Here is an 18739-nt window from a genome sequence, read left to right as displayed (position 1 = left end):
GCACATATCATCATGCTGGAAGAAACTGTGCTTTCTTACTGAAGGTGTTATTTTTGTTTTGCTATACAGTAGCATATGAAAGCTATCAATGCTCCCAGATAACTTATTAGCTTGAAGACAAAACCTAATTTCTTTCAAATGAAAAATAAGTTTTTCAGTTTATCTTGTCCTAGTATTTTACATTATTTTGATTTCTAGCAAATAAAAATGTTCAATATACCATAAAAATAATTATTTTTCTGTCTTTGATCACCTGGAAGGTGGGAAATTCTCCATACCTTTTTGCAGGGCAGAAAGGAGAAATCATAACACATGTGCAGAGGTGTGAGGGAATAGGCTTTCTCAGATTTGTTTACTGCATTTTAGGCTTTTCCCATTGGAAARTATTAATAAATATACAAAAGGAGTGTTAACCACTTTTCTGGGTAAAAAGAGAAGCAGAACAATCAGAGAGCACAAAATCCAGACACTCCAAAAGTAGAAAATTAGTTCCTTTCCATTCCCAACAAACAAAATTAAGGCTTAAAATTTAAATGAATTAGGTTATTGGATTATGCTGAAATAAAACTATTTCTAAAAATTTTTTAGGTTAGTAGAAAAAGGGAAAAATTGCAAACCCTAAACATCTTAACCAGGAAGTTTGGAAGGTTTTTTTTTCTTCYGAACAGTTTTTAACTGAAATTTACCTGACTGCTATTTTGATTTCTGTTGTATATTTTTCAATGTAGGCTTATCCTATACCATGAGRAGGTAGGCTTGTCAAATAAACATCAGAAACATACAGCTAATGTAAGAAAGAGAAGTCAAATGTAAACCATCACATTTTGATGTTCTAACATGGTTTTGACTTGTCTTTGCACAATAATCGTGTGAGGCTGCTTTAGTTAAAACAAAAATTTATGAAAGAAATTCTTTTATATGGGATTGATGAGGCCCTGGCACAGGTTGCCCAGAGAAGCTGTGGCTGTCCCATCCCTGGCAGTGTCCAAGGCCAGACTGGATGGGGCTCTGAGCAACCTGGGATAGTGGAAGGTGTCCCTGCCTGTGGATCTGGGTGATCTTTAAGCTCCTTCCCCAAACCAGTCTGTCATTCTAAGGTGTGTTAGTTATTGGGTTCTGATCTGACCCACTTCCTTTACTTAATCCCATTCCTTTACTTAATCCCTTTACTTAATCCCACTTTACACCTTTGTCTGATTTTCCACTGAAATCCACCAGTGTATCAGGAGGAACAGAGTGATGTCTGAGYTTCTCTTGACAGGGATACTCCTCAAATTGTTGAGCGTCAAGAGAGTTCGAAGTGTAGGCTCCTTGAGATGGGTTTTAGGACCATAGAATATTTTGAGTTGGAAGGGACCCCCAAGGATCACTGAGTCCAGCTCCTGGCACTGTATAGGACTCTCCAWTCCCCTTCTGTGCCTGAGAGCATTATCCAAACACTCCTGGAGCTGTGGCAGGCTCGGGGCTGTGCCCATTCCCCGGGGAGCCTGTTCAGTGTCCCACCGCCCTCTTGGGGGAAGAAACTTTCCCTGATATCCAGCCTGACCCTCCCCTGACCCATCTCCAGCCGTTCCCTGGGTCCTGTCCCTGGTCATAGAGAGCAGAGATCAGTGCCTGCCCCTCCTCTTCCCCTCSTGAGGAAGCTGCAGAACTGCTGGCAGCAGCTCTGACCTCAGCTGAACAGACCAAGAGCCCTCAGCCCTTCCTCATGTGGCTTCACCTCCAGGCCCTTCACCACCCTGATGGCTGTCCTTTAGATATTAAGAGTGTCTTTCGATTCTTATGTTGTGGTACTCAAAATTGCCCCCAGGTAAAAGGTGAGACTGCACCAGTGCAGACCAGAGTAGGGCAAACACCTTCTATGAGTTTGGGTAAGGAGAATCTTAGAGGTTCTAAAATTTGTCCTTTTGCATGATTTTTTCAGGTTTAGCAGTTAATAAAACAGAGCAAGGAAATGATGGACATTTGTTTGATCCCAAGTAATGGGAGAATCATTAGCTAGTAGTCAACCACTTGTAATCCCATAGATGTAGAGCATCATCTTAAGGGTGTTTAATCATGCAAACAGCTGCTGTTTTCATTACAAAACTCTGTCTTTGTGTGATTGCCTCCCCAGTGCTGCTGCCTCCTGTCATTTTGAGCACTCAGGACTGCTAAATCTCCTTTGTTAACTACAGTCTGTTGATGGATCGAGAGACTTCCACAGCAAATGCAGCTGCTTGTGAATAGTGCTCCTGGCCCTTTAGTGTACCACATGGTCCTCGTAGCACAGCATGGCAGCAGGCTACCAGATGTGCTCCAGATTTTGGATGTGGTGTTAATAGGACCAGGAGATTGTATGTTACTGTTAACAAAATTGTAATTCATTGAGTTTTGCTGAAAAAAATGATTGTTCTTCTGGTCAAAGTCCACTTTGGGTTTTTAAATTCTGCTTGCTGACTCCCATCCACCCACTCTGCCATGTTCAGACAAATTGCTCTTCCCTCTTTGTAGGTGTTTTACAGCTGCTGCACTGGTTGTGATAGAAATACAAATTCCAATCTATCCCAGTTTTTAGGGGGCAAGTAGAAAAGGTTCTAAYTCTCCTTTTACTAACCAGATGTCTAATCCCAAGTTTTGTATCCAGAGGCAAGCCCTCAAGTGTATTGTGTCCTGTTTGGCTTGAGGATCTCAAAGGTCTTTTCCTGCCTAGTTTATTCTGTGCTGCTMGACACTTAGCAAAATTCAAATACATAGCTATGAGTGTGAAGTCATGTTCCTGTTTTTTTGCTAAATGCCACCAGGAAGGAAAGAAAAAAGGTAATAAACTCCCTTGGAAACACATGGTCTTTTCTGGACTGTTTTCTCACCATCCTTTGTAAAGATGAAGTCTCAGCAGAGCACCATCTCCATGATCTAAGAAAGCATTTCTTTGTTTCCATCTTGCTTCTGTCAGAGTGATTTTATTTGGCATAATTCAGCTCTCCATCAGCCACAGAACATGTGGAGCTGCATGTGAAGRAAGGGTCTCTGAGCTGTGAAATATTTTTCATGAGAGTTGTTCCATGTGGCAGTTCTTGGTCCCCATAGGAAAAGGCAAAGCTGTTCTTCTTTATTAACCTGGCATTAGACTACATTGATCTCATTGGCCCATATTTAATAGTATAAAAGAAATAATTTTAATGATTTTGCAGAAAGAGTTTAAAGTGGGAAGGTGATATTTTGTGACTTTTGAATGAGAAGAAGGRCTCTCCATTTAGGTATTCCATGAAGCAAGAGCCAAACCTATCCTGGCTTTGCCAGAAGTGCTATAGAGTGAAAATTCAGTATGGCCAGCTTTGGTTGTGTTTGATTGTCTAAAACTGGGGGTCTTCAAAATGAAACATAATCACAGAAAAAGAAAACAGAAAAGGAACGGAAAACCTGAACAGTGTAAAGACTTTGGTTTGTTTGGTTGTGGGAGTTTTTTTTGGTTTTTCTTTTTTTTTTGTTTGTTTTGTTTTGTTTTTTGTTTTGTTTAAGTGGGACGAATGACTTGTTGTTACACAAAGGGCAACTCAGATCAGTACGGTAAAACTGAAAATATGAATAGAACATAATGTCCATTTTCCAGCAGCAGAGCCTGTAAAAGCAGAATAGTATCTCAAGTGGAGTAATATTTATCCTTTCTCACAGGAAATAAATAGGGATTTGAAAGAAAATGAGTGATCACTGCAATTTTCAGAGGCGAGTTGACAGAGGGTTGGCTTTGTTAACGGGCTGTTGTCTGTGACAACAGAGCCTGCATTTGCACATGGATGGTTCAGGCACTGTAGCTTCTGCTCTCCTCCTCAGTGTTCCTATTTCCATTTTTAGTTCATCCGAGCCCTTTGACTGCTTTCCTGGTAGGGCCTTTTCCATTTTGTGGTGTGTGAGAAGCTGTTCTCCTGCTCTCCAGGTTAGCCTGGTTTAATCTTCACTGGATCCTGGTTTTGGTCCAATTGGACTTTCTCATTGTGACCTTCTTCTATAATCTCATCAAATCTCCCAGCAGCTCRAGGTGGTGGGAGAAGGCTGTGATTTATGTACCTATAGCTCGATTTATGTTAATGGGTAAAAATGTTACTAATACTGTGCCTTTCTTACCTTGGACAGTCTTGAACCATTAAACCTTTCTTCTATTCTTTTTAACTTTTCTTTTACTCTGCATCTGCACATTCTGTGCTTGCTCCTGCCTGCTTGCTCCCCCTGCATGCGGGGGATCATGTACCATGTACCAACTGCCCCATGTGGTGACAAACTGTGTTCTGYTTAGGTGCGACATGAAAACAAGTGTGTTGCTCCTGAGAGGTGCCCGTGCTTCCACAATGGAAGAGAATATTCCAAAGGAGAGACAGTGGCTAAGGACTGCAACACMTGGTGAGCCACGGGAAGGGCATTTTTCTCTTTTTCCTCTTTTTCTTTTGCAGGCCTGCTGTGTTTCTGATAACACCAAATATAGAATGGAAGCCCCTTTATGCAGCATAGTAATTGCACAGACAGCACATTCCCTTTACATGTTGCATAAAGATCCAATGAAATTCCTTGCAATGTCTGGCAACCTCTATCTGGTGCCCTACAAATACTTGTGTATTTGTGCAGCTCCTCTGTAGGCTCTAGATAGTGGATTTTGCAACACCAGTTATCAATTTAGGATCAATATCCTTTGGGAGGGAAGGACTGGAGCCTGGGCTTTGTCACTAAGCTATCTCGCTTCCCTTTTTTTTGGCTATCTGAGGCCCTTCAAATCACCCCTTTTCAGTCAGAAGGGGTGTGATGCACCAGCTATAGTAAGACAGGAGCTCTTTAGGAATATGATAAGAGATCAACCTTGTCTCTGGCTAATTCTTTATCTCTCAAAAGAATGCTCTGTCCACTGCTATRTTAAAAAAAGATGAAAATAGATGGAAAACTGGTACTTCCTTAGAAGAAAATAGTAAGTGCTCCATGTTTCTCACCTTTATCCTGTTTGGTTGCTGAAAAGGATTTATAGGTTCAAAGTGAAGTTCTAGTCTACTCAATTGCCATGGAGGGAAGCCATCAGCACAGCCTTTGGTAAAGTACAGTGGACCTCTCTTGGCTACTCCTACACAGCACATTGGCTGCATTGGAGGGGCTTTGCTTTCCATGTGTGTGGAAAGAAAGGTGGCTCTTTCCTTCAGAGCTCCAAGAGTCCAAGGTGYAGGATATTGAGCCACTAGCAGTGTGAAAATTCTGGGTTTTTTTTTAAACTCAGRCTCTAGAATCTATCATACATTCTACCCCAAATGTCCCTGCCCAGCTCTGTGGCAACCCCAGGAGCAATATTTGTCATCCTCTGTATGACTGAATGGAGTTGGGTCAGGGGATCAACACTACTAGAGAGTCAAAGGCATGGTTTTTTTTGGGTACACTGATCTTTGAAAAACAGTGATTTCTTGCATTTTTTAACTAGTGGGGCTGCTCCTATCTAGTGTAAACTAGACTTGAATTAAGGCTTTATATGAAAATATTGGCCTCCCACTGTTTTGTTTAATTTCTTTGCTTTGCAGTTGCAAATGACATTGTGAATCCTATACTGTAATTAAACCCGGATAAAAATAGGTTTGAAGGGGAAAAAGATGGAGGAGAAATTGATATTTTGGTCTAGAGACATATTCCAAAATCTGCTTACCTTGCATGTGGGTAAAAGTGACTCAGCAGAAGAATAGGCACCATGAAAATTTAATTGAAACAAGAGTGCAGTGTAAAACACCTTAATGTTAAGAAATCTCCAAGATTTTTCACAATGACAATGATCATCTTTTTAATTTTCAGTYGTTCTTACAACCATGTTGCTTCATTCTTGTAACTGCCCACTTAATTCTAGCAATGCCATTGTAAATGACATTTCCTCAAATACATAGAGTTTACTTCAATGTTAGGATGGAGAAAATGTTGGAAGTCAGGCTTTTTCTCCTTGATAACAAGTTCTTCCTCACATTTTAGGTAATTTTCTTGAATTTGAAAGTAAAATTGGAAATAACGTCCCTTCAAAACTATCACTCGGGCTTTTTTTGAACTATATGACTTAGAAAAGTTTTCTGATACTTCTCAGCAAATATCAAGTCAATTGTCCTTTAGAAAGTGATATAGGAAATTACTATTGCTTTGAGAATTAATAAGGATTGAGAGTCTGARTTTTGGAGGTCGAGATCTTYCTTTTCTSTTGTTTTTGCTTTTTGTACTGCTGTTGCAGGAGTTCTCATTCTCACTTGTTCTTAGCCAGATGTGAACACCTGCAAAGGCAATATATGAGCCAGAGGTGTCAGATTTGGCGTTTGCATCGCACTTGACATATGGGAGACCCTAATTCACGAACAACGGAATGTCTCCAAGCCTAAGCCAGTGGCAAACCTTCTGTTATGCAATGCATTGGGAATTCATTGTGGAGCTCAATGAAAATTTTGCAGTCACGCTTGTGGACCAGTGCGCAGCAGAAATTTGCTAATCTGAATTTAACTGCCCCACGTCCCTTATAATCTGCTCATGCACGTTTTTACAAAATCTTGCTCTTGCCTTGCTATTAGCAGAGAATTCATAGCAGAGTGGGTAATAGGTTTCATGTTACTGACATTTCATTCTTTGAAGAAAATGTCTTGCACAGTATTTATAATAATGTGAAATGTTACCAAGATTAAACAATACCTATGCGCAGGTTAAGGTAATATTAGAGAACACAGTTCAGTGCCTGGTTTTTCCTTTGGGTAGCAATTTGATCTTGGGAAAGTACTTCAGGTTTTTCATCCCTGAGTTTTTATGTTTGTAAAGCATGGATAGAATTTTTTTTCCTGCCCTCACAAAGCTTGATTAGAAAATTCCTGGGCAGTGATGATGTGCCTCTGCATTCATGGAGCATTTAGTGGATGAAAGTTTTGCCATCCTCCAGCAATATATTGCCTATTAGATGATTAAATTATTATTGTTAGATATCATGTCAAATGGTATTCTAACTTTCTACTGATTGTGGATTTATTTTACTTGCTTGGTCTTTTGTCAGTTAGCAAATCAATTTATTTCACTGATCAAAAGCCTGTGGATCTCAAGAGAAAATTCCCCTTTCAAAGCTGCAGCTTGTGTAGTGAGGCTTATGGTGCTCCAGGATACCACTGGAAAAGGACAAGAGGGACAGGGTGGATGCTCTGTTTTGCTAAAAGGGAACTTGGAGCAGAGCATCATGTCCTAAATAAAATTCTAAATAAAAGAATATTCCAGCAGGCTCTGCCCTGGCCTCTTTCTGTAACAGGAAAATTCAAACCATGAAGATTCCTACATGCAGCTTGTAAGAAACAGCRAAACACATCCTTTACTCATTTAATCTTAATGCACTATTTGGATTTACAGGCTTTATGCTAATTTATGTTAATGAGAGAGCCTCACATCTGGTGGTAGAGAACTCCTGGAAGCAGCCACTGCATTCTCTTGTTTGTTATTTACATTGGGATAAGGAAAACTGTGAATGTCTCCTTTTCTCTGTTACAGTGTGTGCCAGGGGAGGAAGTGGGAGTGCACCAAAAATCTGTGTGATGGCACCTGCACTGCTATTGGTACCGCTCATTACTTGACATTTGATGGACTGAAATACAAGTTTCCAGGAAACTGCCAATATGTGTTAGCTCAGGTAAGAGCATGCCAAGCACTAAAGCTGCTTGATCGCATAAAATGTGTTTTACACCAGGTGAGAAGTCCAGTGTTTGGATAAATCACAGTAAAGCATTTCAAATTACTAAGCCAGGTGTACACTGGAGGAGAATAGAGCTTATTAATATCTTCAGAGATGTCTTGAGAACTTAAAAGAGTGCATTGTGTTCTGTAGAAATTAGGCTGTCATGTGTCCAGATGGCTGCTATGAACCTTATGAGAGCACCTTGGTACAGAGAGGAGCTGTCCGAATCCCATCTCTAAAGTGGAATTGTGGATATCCCTAAATCAATTTTCCTCATTTTCCTCTTTATTCTGTAGTGGTAGCTTGCTGTCTGGCTGAGCCAAAGAATGCTCAGTGAACCTTCCCTAAATGCCCCCAGAACACAGGCTGTGCTTGCTCTCTTCAGCACATCCCTGTCCTGTTCCATGCAGCACCTGCTTGGAGTCCACTGACAATATCTATTTTCCTAAAGCAAGGAGGAGAGAGGAATAAAGGCAGAGCACACTAAAATCCACTTRTGATTTGTAGAAGCAGCCAGAAATTTAGAGTTAATGAAGATAAAGTCTCGTCTAAATGCAAATCATTGTGCATTTAGAAATGTATGTGCATAAAAGGATTTCTCTAAAAATTTGGTCTTAAACTAGATGGATTCATTGCTGATTGATAACAACAATATTCTGCCATTACAGTGTGGTGTGTTTCTTGGGTGGGCTGCTATTTTCCCCACAGACTCTTCATGAGGCACATTCCTCTGGGTAGTTCTCTTCAGGGAGGAAGATGTGATCAGCCTGTCTCTGCTTAGGTCTTTGAAGTATGCTCCCACCTTGATGCCAGCTAGATTATCTTAGAGGAATGATTCCTGTGCTGCTAATGAGAGCTCTGTGTAAAGGCCTTATGGGCAAAAATACCATACACTATTACAAAACTATTTAAAATGGAATGTAGATCTATTTTTGTTCAATGACAAACACAGAGAACTCCCCACAGTGCCTTTTTCTTAAAAGGTATGTTCTGAAAAAAATTAACACTACAAAACAATRAAATCTAACAGGCCAGAGAGATATGAATGATCATATAAATGTAGTATGAACTCTCCAAGGATCTCAGAAGTATTGGACTTAAAAGAAAAGCAATACTTTAAACTATTTGTGTCTTGAGATATACTTGGTCATACATAACCATCATACGTCTTTAAATATCACAGATACTGTGATAGTGTAGATTCTCTCTGCCAAAAAATACTCTCCAGATTATGCATGTGTGTGTCACTGGCAGAGTGTGCCTCACTCTTTAAGGAATAGACTGCATGAATATTAGTGTTAAGCACAAAATAAATATATGGGAAAATATATTTTGTTCCACAAATTATGGGAATTTTGTTCCCACAAAATATGGGAACAGTTGGCATGCCAGTATATATCCTATTGACCACAGATCACAGACTGTTATTTGAGGATTCTTTTTTTGTCTCTGTTTTTCCCTGTACATGTTTTTTTTGAATAATCCACATTACTGACTCATTTATATTTTTGTCCGATAGGATTTCTGCAAGGGTGACTCTGGAACATTCCAGATACTCATTTCAAATGAAGGTTGTGGCTTCACTGGAGAAAAGTGCACCAAAAGGGTTATCATTTTGTATGAAGGAGGGGAAATAGAGCTGTTTAATGAAAACGTATGTACTCTTCTCTTTCTTTCCTATTTTTTGGAAAAAGATTTTGAGATTCAATAGGATAAGGAATGGACAACCTCATGCTCAGGGGCTCTTCATCATAAAATGACCAGATTAGCAGGAGTGTATTTATCCATTTTGCTTCAAGAGGTAGAATGCTRTTTTAGTATTTCTGCTTGATGCGAACCACTTTATCTCAGATAATCCTAAAATGGTTTAGGTTGGAAGGGACCCTAAAGATCACCTATTTCTCTCCCCCTGCCATGAGCAGGGGCACCTTCCACTATCCCAGGTTGCTCAGAGCCCCATCCAACCTGGCCTGGGGCACTGCCAGGGATGGGGCAGCAACAGCTTCTCTGGGCAACCTGTGCCAGGGCCTGACCACCCTCAAAAGGAAGAATTTCTTCCCAATATCCAATCYAAACCTGCTCTCTGTCAGTGTGAAGCCATTCCCCCTTGTCTTGTCACTCTAATCCCTTGTAAATAGGATGTCTCCAGCTCTTTTGTAGCCCCTTTAACTATGGAAGGCCACATAAAAGTAATTCTGGASCCTTCTCTTCAGGCTGAACAATCCCCACTCTTTCAATCTGTTTTCACAGCAGAGGTGCTCCAGCCCTCTGAACAACTTTGTGGTCTCCTCTGGACTCRTTCCAACAGCTTCATGTCCTTCTTATATTGGGGGCCCCAGACCCTTTCTAAACATGGCTGTCAAACCCTATTTGCAGCAACATTAAGTGCAARTAAGGGCTAAAGAGTGACTGACCTGTGACTGGTAAAACTTCAGAGCTAATTTAGCAATCTGAAGGACTGAGCACACAGAAAAAAAAGTCACAGCTCAAGCAATTTGATATTTGGGTCAGGTTTGCTTAGAAAGAGTGACAACCAAAAGAGGGATGAGGGAAAAACAACTGGTATGGAGACTCTTAGGCAAACTCTCTTTTAGTGATCACTTTCTACACTCTTTTTCCACAAGAATCCTTAGAAGCAAGTAGAAGAATTAGGTATTTTTTTTGCCATTAAAATGTTTCCAATTAAAATTGTTTTAAGATGATATATTTTGAGAGCAGCTTCTAATTTTAGGTAAATGAGGGTGTAATGGAAGTATCTTCATGTTACAGTTCTGGCTGACATTTAAAAAAAATATGAAATTATTTTTGCTTTTCTGAAACAAATCTGCAAGTTTGCAAGGTCAAAAGTTTATGACTTCATGGTTGGGCAAAAAACCTCCATAACATAAAAATTCTATAATTTAGGTCAACCTTCCAGTTCAACTTTGTCCTTTTCTGTTTTTTGGAGCCTTCTGGGTTTGGAAAGACAAAGACTGTCCTAGAATTTTAAGTGGCTAAGTGACTGTACTGTGTAACAATATGCTGGGCATAGGAGAAGGTTAAAAWGCTTCCAGTATCTAAAATATCTTCTAACATGTTTTTCCCTAAAGATATTGAAAGCCTTCTTTAGGAGATCCATTGAAGATGTGAACTGTCTTCTCTGGGATAAAGATTTCTGGTGATAATTCAGAGATGAAGAGAACTGAAATACGGTGCTGAGCTTTTACTGAATTGAGCAGGAAAGAATAGTGGGATGAGGAAAAATTTTGCCCTCAGAGCAGAGGAGTAGGTGAATGATTTCTGGGCTCTTCTTTCTCCCTTACTTTAATTGCTGCTTGTACTGACAGAAAGTTTCCATCTGCCTCTTCCACAACTAAGCAGTTAATGCATTAATGGTTCTTAAAGTAACAACCATGCCATACTTTTCTTTCCAAATGTGGTTAATCCTATTAGAGTTCCCATTGAAAGGGGATTATGGTGTGAGAGAGAGCATTTTGAATTAATCTCTTAAATTTTTAGTAGCTGGAGGCAGTGAATTTGCAGCCAGATGGAAAGAGAAAGAGGCACAAAGGGAAAGGGAAAGTGGTGGAAAAAATTAATAGACAATGAAAGGAATCTCTCTGGATTTTTCCTCTTGGTGTAGCTGGTTGGGAAGAAGGTTCTTCCTGACTCCGGAAGCAGACTCTGGTCTTTCAGAGGCCACTGATATGTGTGGTTCTCCTAGTTCCCATTGCAGTTGAAAAAGGAAGACAGAATTGTTTAGTTTCCTAAAAAGCAGAAATAAAAAAAAAAAAAACCAAACCAACATGTAATTATTTAGTGAAGCAGTGCCAATATTAAATGGGTAATTAATTGAGTATACCTTGTCTTAATCATCCTTGTTTCATGTGTTGACATCTGTGTCTTATACCCTGGAACCACATTCAAAAACTTTAGAACCGAGATGAGATTGCAATATAGCACTTGTATCCCAAATTTCTGTTTTTCTCTGGAGCATCTGGGTAGAAAATGGAAACTCTCTGGAGAACAGCATGTTTGGAAGCACCTGTTAACCTACAAGCAAGTGTCCCACTGGGAAAATCACTTACCCTAAATAATAATTACAGGCACTGTTAATAGCAMAATATGCTTTTTTTGTTCAGGTAAACATCAGGATACCTCCTAGGGATGAAAATGATAATTTAGATGTCATCAAGTCTGGCCGTTATTATATCATTTTACTGGGCAAAAGCATCAGTGTGACCTGGGACCTGGCCATGGGAGTCTCTGTTATCTTAAAAGGCAATTTCAAAGTAAGTGGTCTTCACTTTACTTCTTATTCTCACCAAGGAATGCACTTAACCTGTCCCTGGGGAACAGCTTGCTTTTTTTTTTTTTTTTTTTTTTTTTTTTTTTTTTTTTTTTTTTTTTTTTTTTTTTTTTTTTTTTTTTTTTTTTAATGTAGATCTCCATGGAATATTAGGCACTCACTTGAAAATGGAGGAGTTTTTGGTAATACTGTAGAGCTGTCTTATTTTTCTGGTAGTTCAGCTGTAAGGGTAAATCCTGAGTCATTGGAGATGAGCTGTGACTGAAAGGATGAATGCTGTGTGGCCTCAGAATAACCATGCCTTGAGTGATTTCTTCTGCATTCAAGAAGAGCAGCATGAAGAGCCAGAYTTACTGGTGATGGTGATAGGACACTGATCTCCAAAAATAAAATGGGATTGAAGGGACACACTCCAAACAGGCACTGCTGATTAGAGTAGTCCTGCTTTCTGGAGTCCTTGGAGATGGTGTGGTCCTGCTTTGAACAAAGCAGAATTGAAATGAGAGCTACATGTKCTCTGGCAGAGACCATGTCTGTTTTAGTGGGCTTGGAAAGGCTGTGGGTGTATCAGTTTTTAAGCTTCATGGCATCAAAGCATTAGGCTAAAAAGATTTTTTAACAAAACCCCAAGCCAGTCTACACATGTAAGATTTATACTTCTTATGTTTCTTTCCCTGCAAGGATCGAGTGTGTGGTCTGTGTGGAAATTTTGATGGAATACAAAACAATGATTTGACCAGCAGCAGTGAACATCTTGARGTGGATCCAGTTGACTTTGGGAATTCTTGGAAAGTTAATTCACGCTGTGCTGATGTTGCAAAGGTGATTGCAAATGAACTGTGAAAACTGATTAATGTGGGTTACAGCATCACTGAAGAGTGGACAACGAGCTTTGAAAGGCTTTAAATAAGTAGAAATTAACTGTTTCCCTCATGTTTTTGCCAAATATTATTTCTTGAAATCTGGTAAAAGATCAGTYAACTAATGTAAAGGTTCTGTGCTGCCTGTCTTTAGAAGAATGTTGAAATAACCAATTTGTATGCTTAGGGCTATTCCTAGAGTTATCCAGCCCAGATGCTTGAAATCTTGATAGAGTTTATTCTTAAAAAATAGCAGTAATTTTTGGTCAGGGGGAGTTTAGATAAACATTTCACTTTTCCCTATTCAAATTTCTGTATCCCAAATCTTAGTCTGTCCATTGCAAACCATGTAATGCACACGTTAATGTCATTCTAAATGATTATTTTTTTTTAATTAAAGAGCATTCCTTTAATTTGGAAAGGCTTGAACAGAAAAGCAGGATATAGGAGAGGATGTGAGACCTTATTGCCATCCATCATTACATCTGAATTTTGGGGAGGGTACCTGCTTTCTGAAAGTGTTATTTATGTCGCAGTGCTGGACTTTTCATGGGTACTAATTATATTACACATGAGAGTCTACTTACTGTTTTCCAAATACAGAGTTTTGGAAGAATGAAATTCAATAATGAATTTGTRTGTAACCAACAAATAATAAAGGCTAAAGTATTTACAAATGAAAATGTGCCAGGAAACACCTTGAAAATACTTGTTATTATATTTTAAAAACAAAGCATTTCATTCAGTTGAWTTTTTTACCTTGAAAATTTGTCTAAATGATATGGGGCAGGGGTGTGAAAAAAACCTTTTTTAGATCTTTTCTTGCAAGATTTGAATTACCAGAAAAATACTTTGAAGCATTTCTTCTTAATCACATGGAATCTTCTGGGTTAGTTTGCTATTTATGTGCAAGTGTGACATAGTATACTTTGCTGAATGTCACTTCTTTTCATTTGACTTGTTTGCAGTGCAGGAGAAAGTTGCAGTACTGAGGAGTGAGGCCCCAGGGTAAGATTGAGAAGCAGCAGCTTCTTGTGTCAGTGCAGTAGGCACAAGATAGAGCCTGCAGGGTGTTGCTGTGTTAAATTCCATGTCAATACAGAGCTCCTTGTTCTCAGATAAATTGATTAAATTGAGAGATTACTGAGCTATTCTTGTTTAGCAGCAGCCTTGGATACTGCTGAAGTCTGATCATATTTTTAAATCTCATGGACCTTCTGTGGAGTTGTGGATGATCATTTGTCAGGATGGGTGTTTGGGAATTCCTGTCTTCCCAAGACCTGATCCCATGTCTTCCTGTCATCAGAATGCCTAAATTAGAGCTGCAGGGTACAAGTAAGAGCTGGAGAAAATCAAGGAGGTGATCTGCTCTATTACAGCAGGATCTGTGCCTGTTGTAGAACAGGTTGACCCTTTGCTCAAAGAAAGAATTTCCTTTGTCATAAAAAATTACTAGTGAGTCTCTTAGTTCAATTTGAAGAGTCCTGAGTTCCTGAAGACAAGGCTAATGCAATCTCTGCTTGTCTGTTACAATATTAAGCCCAACCTGGAACAGACCTTGGTGTCTCCACTGTGTGATGGAAATGTGGTGAAGCAGATGATGGTRGAAAAATCGTGCAGCATTTTGTCTGGAAGTCTCTTTGAAGAATGCACAAAATTTGTGAGTATTGAGTCACATGTTTCACATGAAATTCTTCAATTCTGCATGATCTGTGCTGACATTGACTACACCTGAGGGAAAAAGTGTGGTTGTGCTGACAGCACATGGGACTTGGAGGAGGCTGACTGGTGTTCTGATCTCTCACCGTGTCCTGTAGCTGATGCTTTATGGGAAAATGCATGTATCAAGCTAGGACGTAACTTCTGCTGAAGGGAAATTTTATTGTACAGCCAAGAGACTGCCTGTGAAGGGAAGAATAAGGGTTGAGGTTTGAGGGAAGGGGAGCTGAGCTAATGCAACGCCATTCAGGCTGCCTTATACCCAAACTGCTGCATGGGAAGGATGGGGATGAGGCCCAAAAATATGAAGTGACCACASACTGCAGTGTCTGTAGTATGGCCCAGTTTGCATCTTTCCTCACATCAGCAGAGGATTTGCACTGATTTATGTGGCCCTTGGCAAGTGGAGCAGCCAAATGATGTGCACTGGAGGGAGATGAAGGAACTCTGAGTGCCCTGTGTTTCTGTCTTGTAGGTGAACCCWGAGCCCTACATTGACATTTGCCTGTATGACACTTGTGCCTGTGAGTCTGTCGGGGACTGTGCGTGTTTCTGTGACACCATCGCGGCCTACGCACACGTGTGTGCACAGAAAGGAGTTGTTGTTCACTGGAGGTCACCGACTCTGTGTCGTGAGTACAGAAAACATGAGGAAGAGCTGGGTGAAAAGGTTCAAGGTTTTGGCTCAGACTGGTCAGGTTTAGCTCTGCTCCCACTGACATCCAGAGAATTTCAGCTTAATGGGGCTGGGCTAACAGCTTGCTCTGTCATTCCTCCTCCCTGCTCTATTTCTGTACCTGGAAAACCCAATCCATCAATTAGGGGATGTAATAGCCTGCAATACAAAATCCAGAGGAATAAAAGGGTTTTTGAAATATATGTAGACGTGCATTAATTAAAGYTTACAGTTTGGGGTTGTGATGCATTTGCTATTATCAAACCCAAGAATTTCTGGTCTAGTGCAAGTATTTCATTATGTAAGTGAGATATAAGTGTGAAGAGATGGCCTGCCCTGGTTGTAGTAAAACAATAATGTAGTAAAAAAAAAAAAATCTTTATTTAAAGGTGGAAATCTTTCTTTTTTCTATATACATGTGGTCCACTTTGTACCATGTTTGGTGCCATAATTCTGAGAAGCATGGTGAATACACACTCAGGTTTGACTTTTTTTTTGCCTCTGATTCTTTCCCTGCATAGCACAAAGCTGTGAGGACTTGAATAAGTTGGAATTAGATTATCAGTGTGAATGGAGATATAACAGCTGTGGACCTGCTTGTCCTATCACATGCCAACACCCCCAGGCTTTGGAGTGTCCTCTGCAGTGTGTGGAAGGGTGCCATGTACACTGTCCTGCAGGTAAGTCCATCTGTTGATTCACTTATAACAGATTTTCTTCTTCTTAACAGACTTATTGATATGTTTTCACCAAAATTCCTGACTGCCTGAGGAGGGAGGTGGTCAAGCATCTTGGTTTGGGTTTGTGAGATGAGTGTAAGTATGTGGAGGGTGTGGAGTGGTGCCTAGAAGAGAAGGATGAACCCCTTCCAGGAGGGGTGAGAGTGGATGTGAGCAGCTTGATGAGATAGGAGGGTTAGGGGCTGTATGGTTGATTGTGGTAAAAGTAGGGTATGAATTTGTGCTGGAAATTGATAAAATGCTCTGCTCCAGAGCAGCCACRTCAGTGGGGGAAACCCATTACATTCACCTGGTTATTATCTCCAAGATGCTCCTGAGAGTGGCCAGCTGGCATYCTCCTGTGAGCATGAGCTTCCAGCTTAACTGGTCCAACAACTCTCTTGTAGAAAAGAGAAAAAATGGAAAATATGGGACAGGGAGAAGAAAGAGAGAAAGRGGAAGAGTGGAAGACAGGTAAAGGCCAAAAGGAGATTGAAAACTGAGATAAATCAGTCCAAAGACAGTGAGACACAAAGACAAAGAAATAAACAGCTCTTCTGGGCCCTGGTATCTCTGATCAGAACAAGGCAGAGGATAGCAAGAGAAATAAATTATACACATGTAAAAAGAATGCCATTTCCCCTGACATCTTCCATTCTTTGTTCTAAAGATATATTTACCTTCTGTGTGGTGCTGGCTGTTGCAGCTTGTACAATGGCTTAGGTGCTTCCAGTGTCTCAATAAAAGCCATGTTGAGGGGAGGAGATACTTGTCTGTGGGAGAAGATACTTCTCTGTGTCAAGTTGGCAGTGACCACAACACCAAGCACAGTATTCAGGAGGTTTGAGTTCAGCTCAGAAGCATTGTTATGTTTTTAACAGCATGATTTAATTTTGCAATTCATGACAACTGGTATCTTTACATGCTGTGCTATTTCGAAACAGGGAAAATACTTGATGAGCTGTCCCTGGATTGTGTCAGTCCAGAAGACTGTCCCGTGTGTACRGCTGGAGGTGACAAGATCCCGCAGGGAAGGAGAGTGGTTTTGAACAGAGATGATCCACAGCGCTGTCAATCTTGGTATGATGGGGTTGTGTAGTGAACCAACATCCCTCCTGTGTAGGATGAAGGGTCAGGGATGAAGTAMCTCCACATGAATAAGTTTATGGATGTAAATTTAAATATACCACTCAAAAACAAGCTTGGAAAATATCTTTATGTCAATACCCCTTCAMAGAGAGCCCAGAGCTGAAATTTTTCAATGACAGTAGTGGGTATTATAGRATGTCAGCTGAATTCAAGCAAGTGAAATTCATAAATACCTTTTGAAAAAAGCCTTTTCCCATGTGTAGGTGACCCTACTGCCTTCAGATGTTCCAATTCTTTTTGTGCAATATGTGATTCAACATCAGTAAAGCTGTCAGACTCTTTCCTTCTGCCAGTGCTAAAAAATTCCTGTGTATAATGCAAGGTCTGAATGTGCACTCAGTCTGGAACTTGCTGAAGTAATTAGCAGTTGTAATTGTGTCCCATTACTGGAAAACCAATTTCCATGAGATTTTAAGGTGATGGCCACGGTCTGATCCTGCATACAAGCACAATAGGATGAAATGAATAGCAGGCAGTGTGGGGCTGTGCACTGTGCAGAATAAGAGCCTTCAGATGAAATGAGCAGAGACTTTGCATTTTGTTTAATGCCCCTGGCTTATTATGAAAATTTGTCATTCTCTGGATGTCTGGACTATTGATGGATATTTTCACTTGTGCCTTATAACACCGTGAATGCGAGAGAATTTTCCAGCTTGTAAATTGATCAGCTTTAATGGAAACTGAGTTGTAAAACTGCAGTAGCTATTAGCCCAGACTAACACCRTAGCTCCAAGTGCTCTGCACTTTACAGAAGCGCAGGATGGGTACAAACTTTCAGTTYCTGGTTTCTTGGCAGGGCCAGTCTTGAGCAATAAATCCAGGGCATGAGACTGTTAACCTGATAAATTAAACATATATTATTAAACAATATATGTGAAGAGCCCTGAATTCCATCAAAAGGTCAAAAAAGAGTCTTCTTAAATGAGTCTCTGTTCCCTAATTTTTGTAATCCTTAATAATAATTTATCTTCAATGTTGATACACTGGCTGCTGCTCACAAAAGATTTCAGAATATTAGAAAAACTTACCTCACTAGGGAAACATCCTTTTGCATAGCTGTCACCTAATTTAGATGCCTACACCATCTGTACAAACAATAGAAAATACTGCACAAAAATGAATTTCATAGCAAATATCCAAAGGAAATTGGAAACTAGAAGTCTTATTCATATTAGGATTAGAATAATAAATCTTCTGTTGCTATATGTTAATGCCAAAAGTAGCTRTGCATTCTGCAATTAGGAAGACACTAAAATGAGCTTGAAAAGAACGTACCTCTTAAATGAAGAGAACTTAAATGAAGGTGCCACGTGTAAAGTGGAGAATTGTCCTGGAAAGTGGTGCCTTCTTCCAGTATTGACTCACGTACTTTGTACATCCTGGGTTTTTTCTGGCAGTGAAAACAAGCATTTTTTGGTCCTTGCTCTTTTGTAACCTTTTCCTACTCTGTTCCTTGGACTGGCCAGTAAGACAAAGAGAATGTATGGACTGACTGTTCGACCCTGTGCCTGAGTGCCGTCACGCTCTTTGAGAAATGAAGCTGATCAGAGGGTTGGATCACCTCTCCTATGAGGAAAGGCAGAGAGAGATGAGATTGTTCAGGATGGAGAAGAGAAGGCTCCAGGGAGAGCTTACTGTGACCTTTCA

At 40.1% G+C, this 18739-nt stretch overlaps 1 protein-coding gene across 1 annotated transcript in view; it reads left to right on the top strand.

The window, feature by feature from the left end:
- VWF (von Willebrand factor) overlaps positions 1–18739 on the top strand; it is a 117810-nt gene that overhangs the window by 43932 nt on the left and 55139 nt on the right. Inside the window, exons 19-27 of the mRNA XM_057385611.1 lie at positions 4274–4377; positions 7498–7636; positions 9201–9335; positions 11803–11952; positions 12651–12791; positions 14370–14489; positions 15024–15180; positions 15746–15904; positions 16888–17023. Coding sequence (XP_057241594.1) covers positions 4274–4377; positions 7498–7636; positions 9201–9335; positions 11803–11952; positions 12651–12791; positions 14370–14489; positions 15024–15180; positions 15746–15904; positions 16888–17023 — 1241 coding nt within the window. The remainder of the gene's footprint in view (positions 1–4273; positions 4378–7497; positions 7637–9200; positions 9336–11802; positions 11953–12650; positions 12792–14369; positions 14490–15023; positions 15181–15745; positions 15905–16887; positions 17024–18739) is intronic.

The sequence above is a fragment of the Malurus melanocephalus genome, unplaced genomic scaffold, assembly GCF_030028575.1.
Source record: "Malurus melanocephalus ecotype Western Australia unplaced genomic scaffold, MMel_1.1 scaffold_16, whole genome shotgun sequence".
NCBI lineage: Eukaryota > Metazoa > Chordata > Aves > Passeriformes > Maluridae > Malurus > Malurus melanocephalus.
The sequence above is the reverse complement of the archived record's forward strand: the minus strand, read 5'-3'. Positions and strand labels throughout refer to the sequence as shown.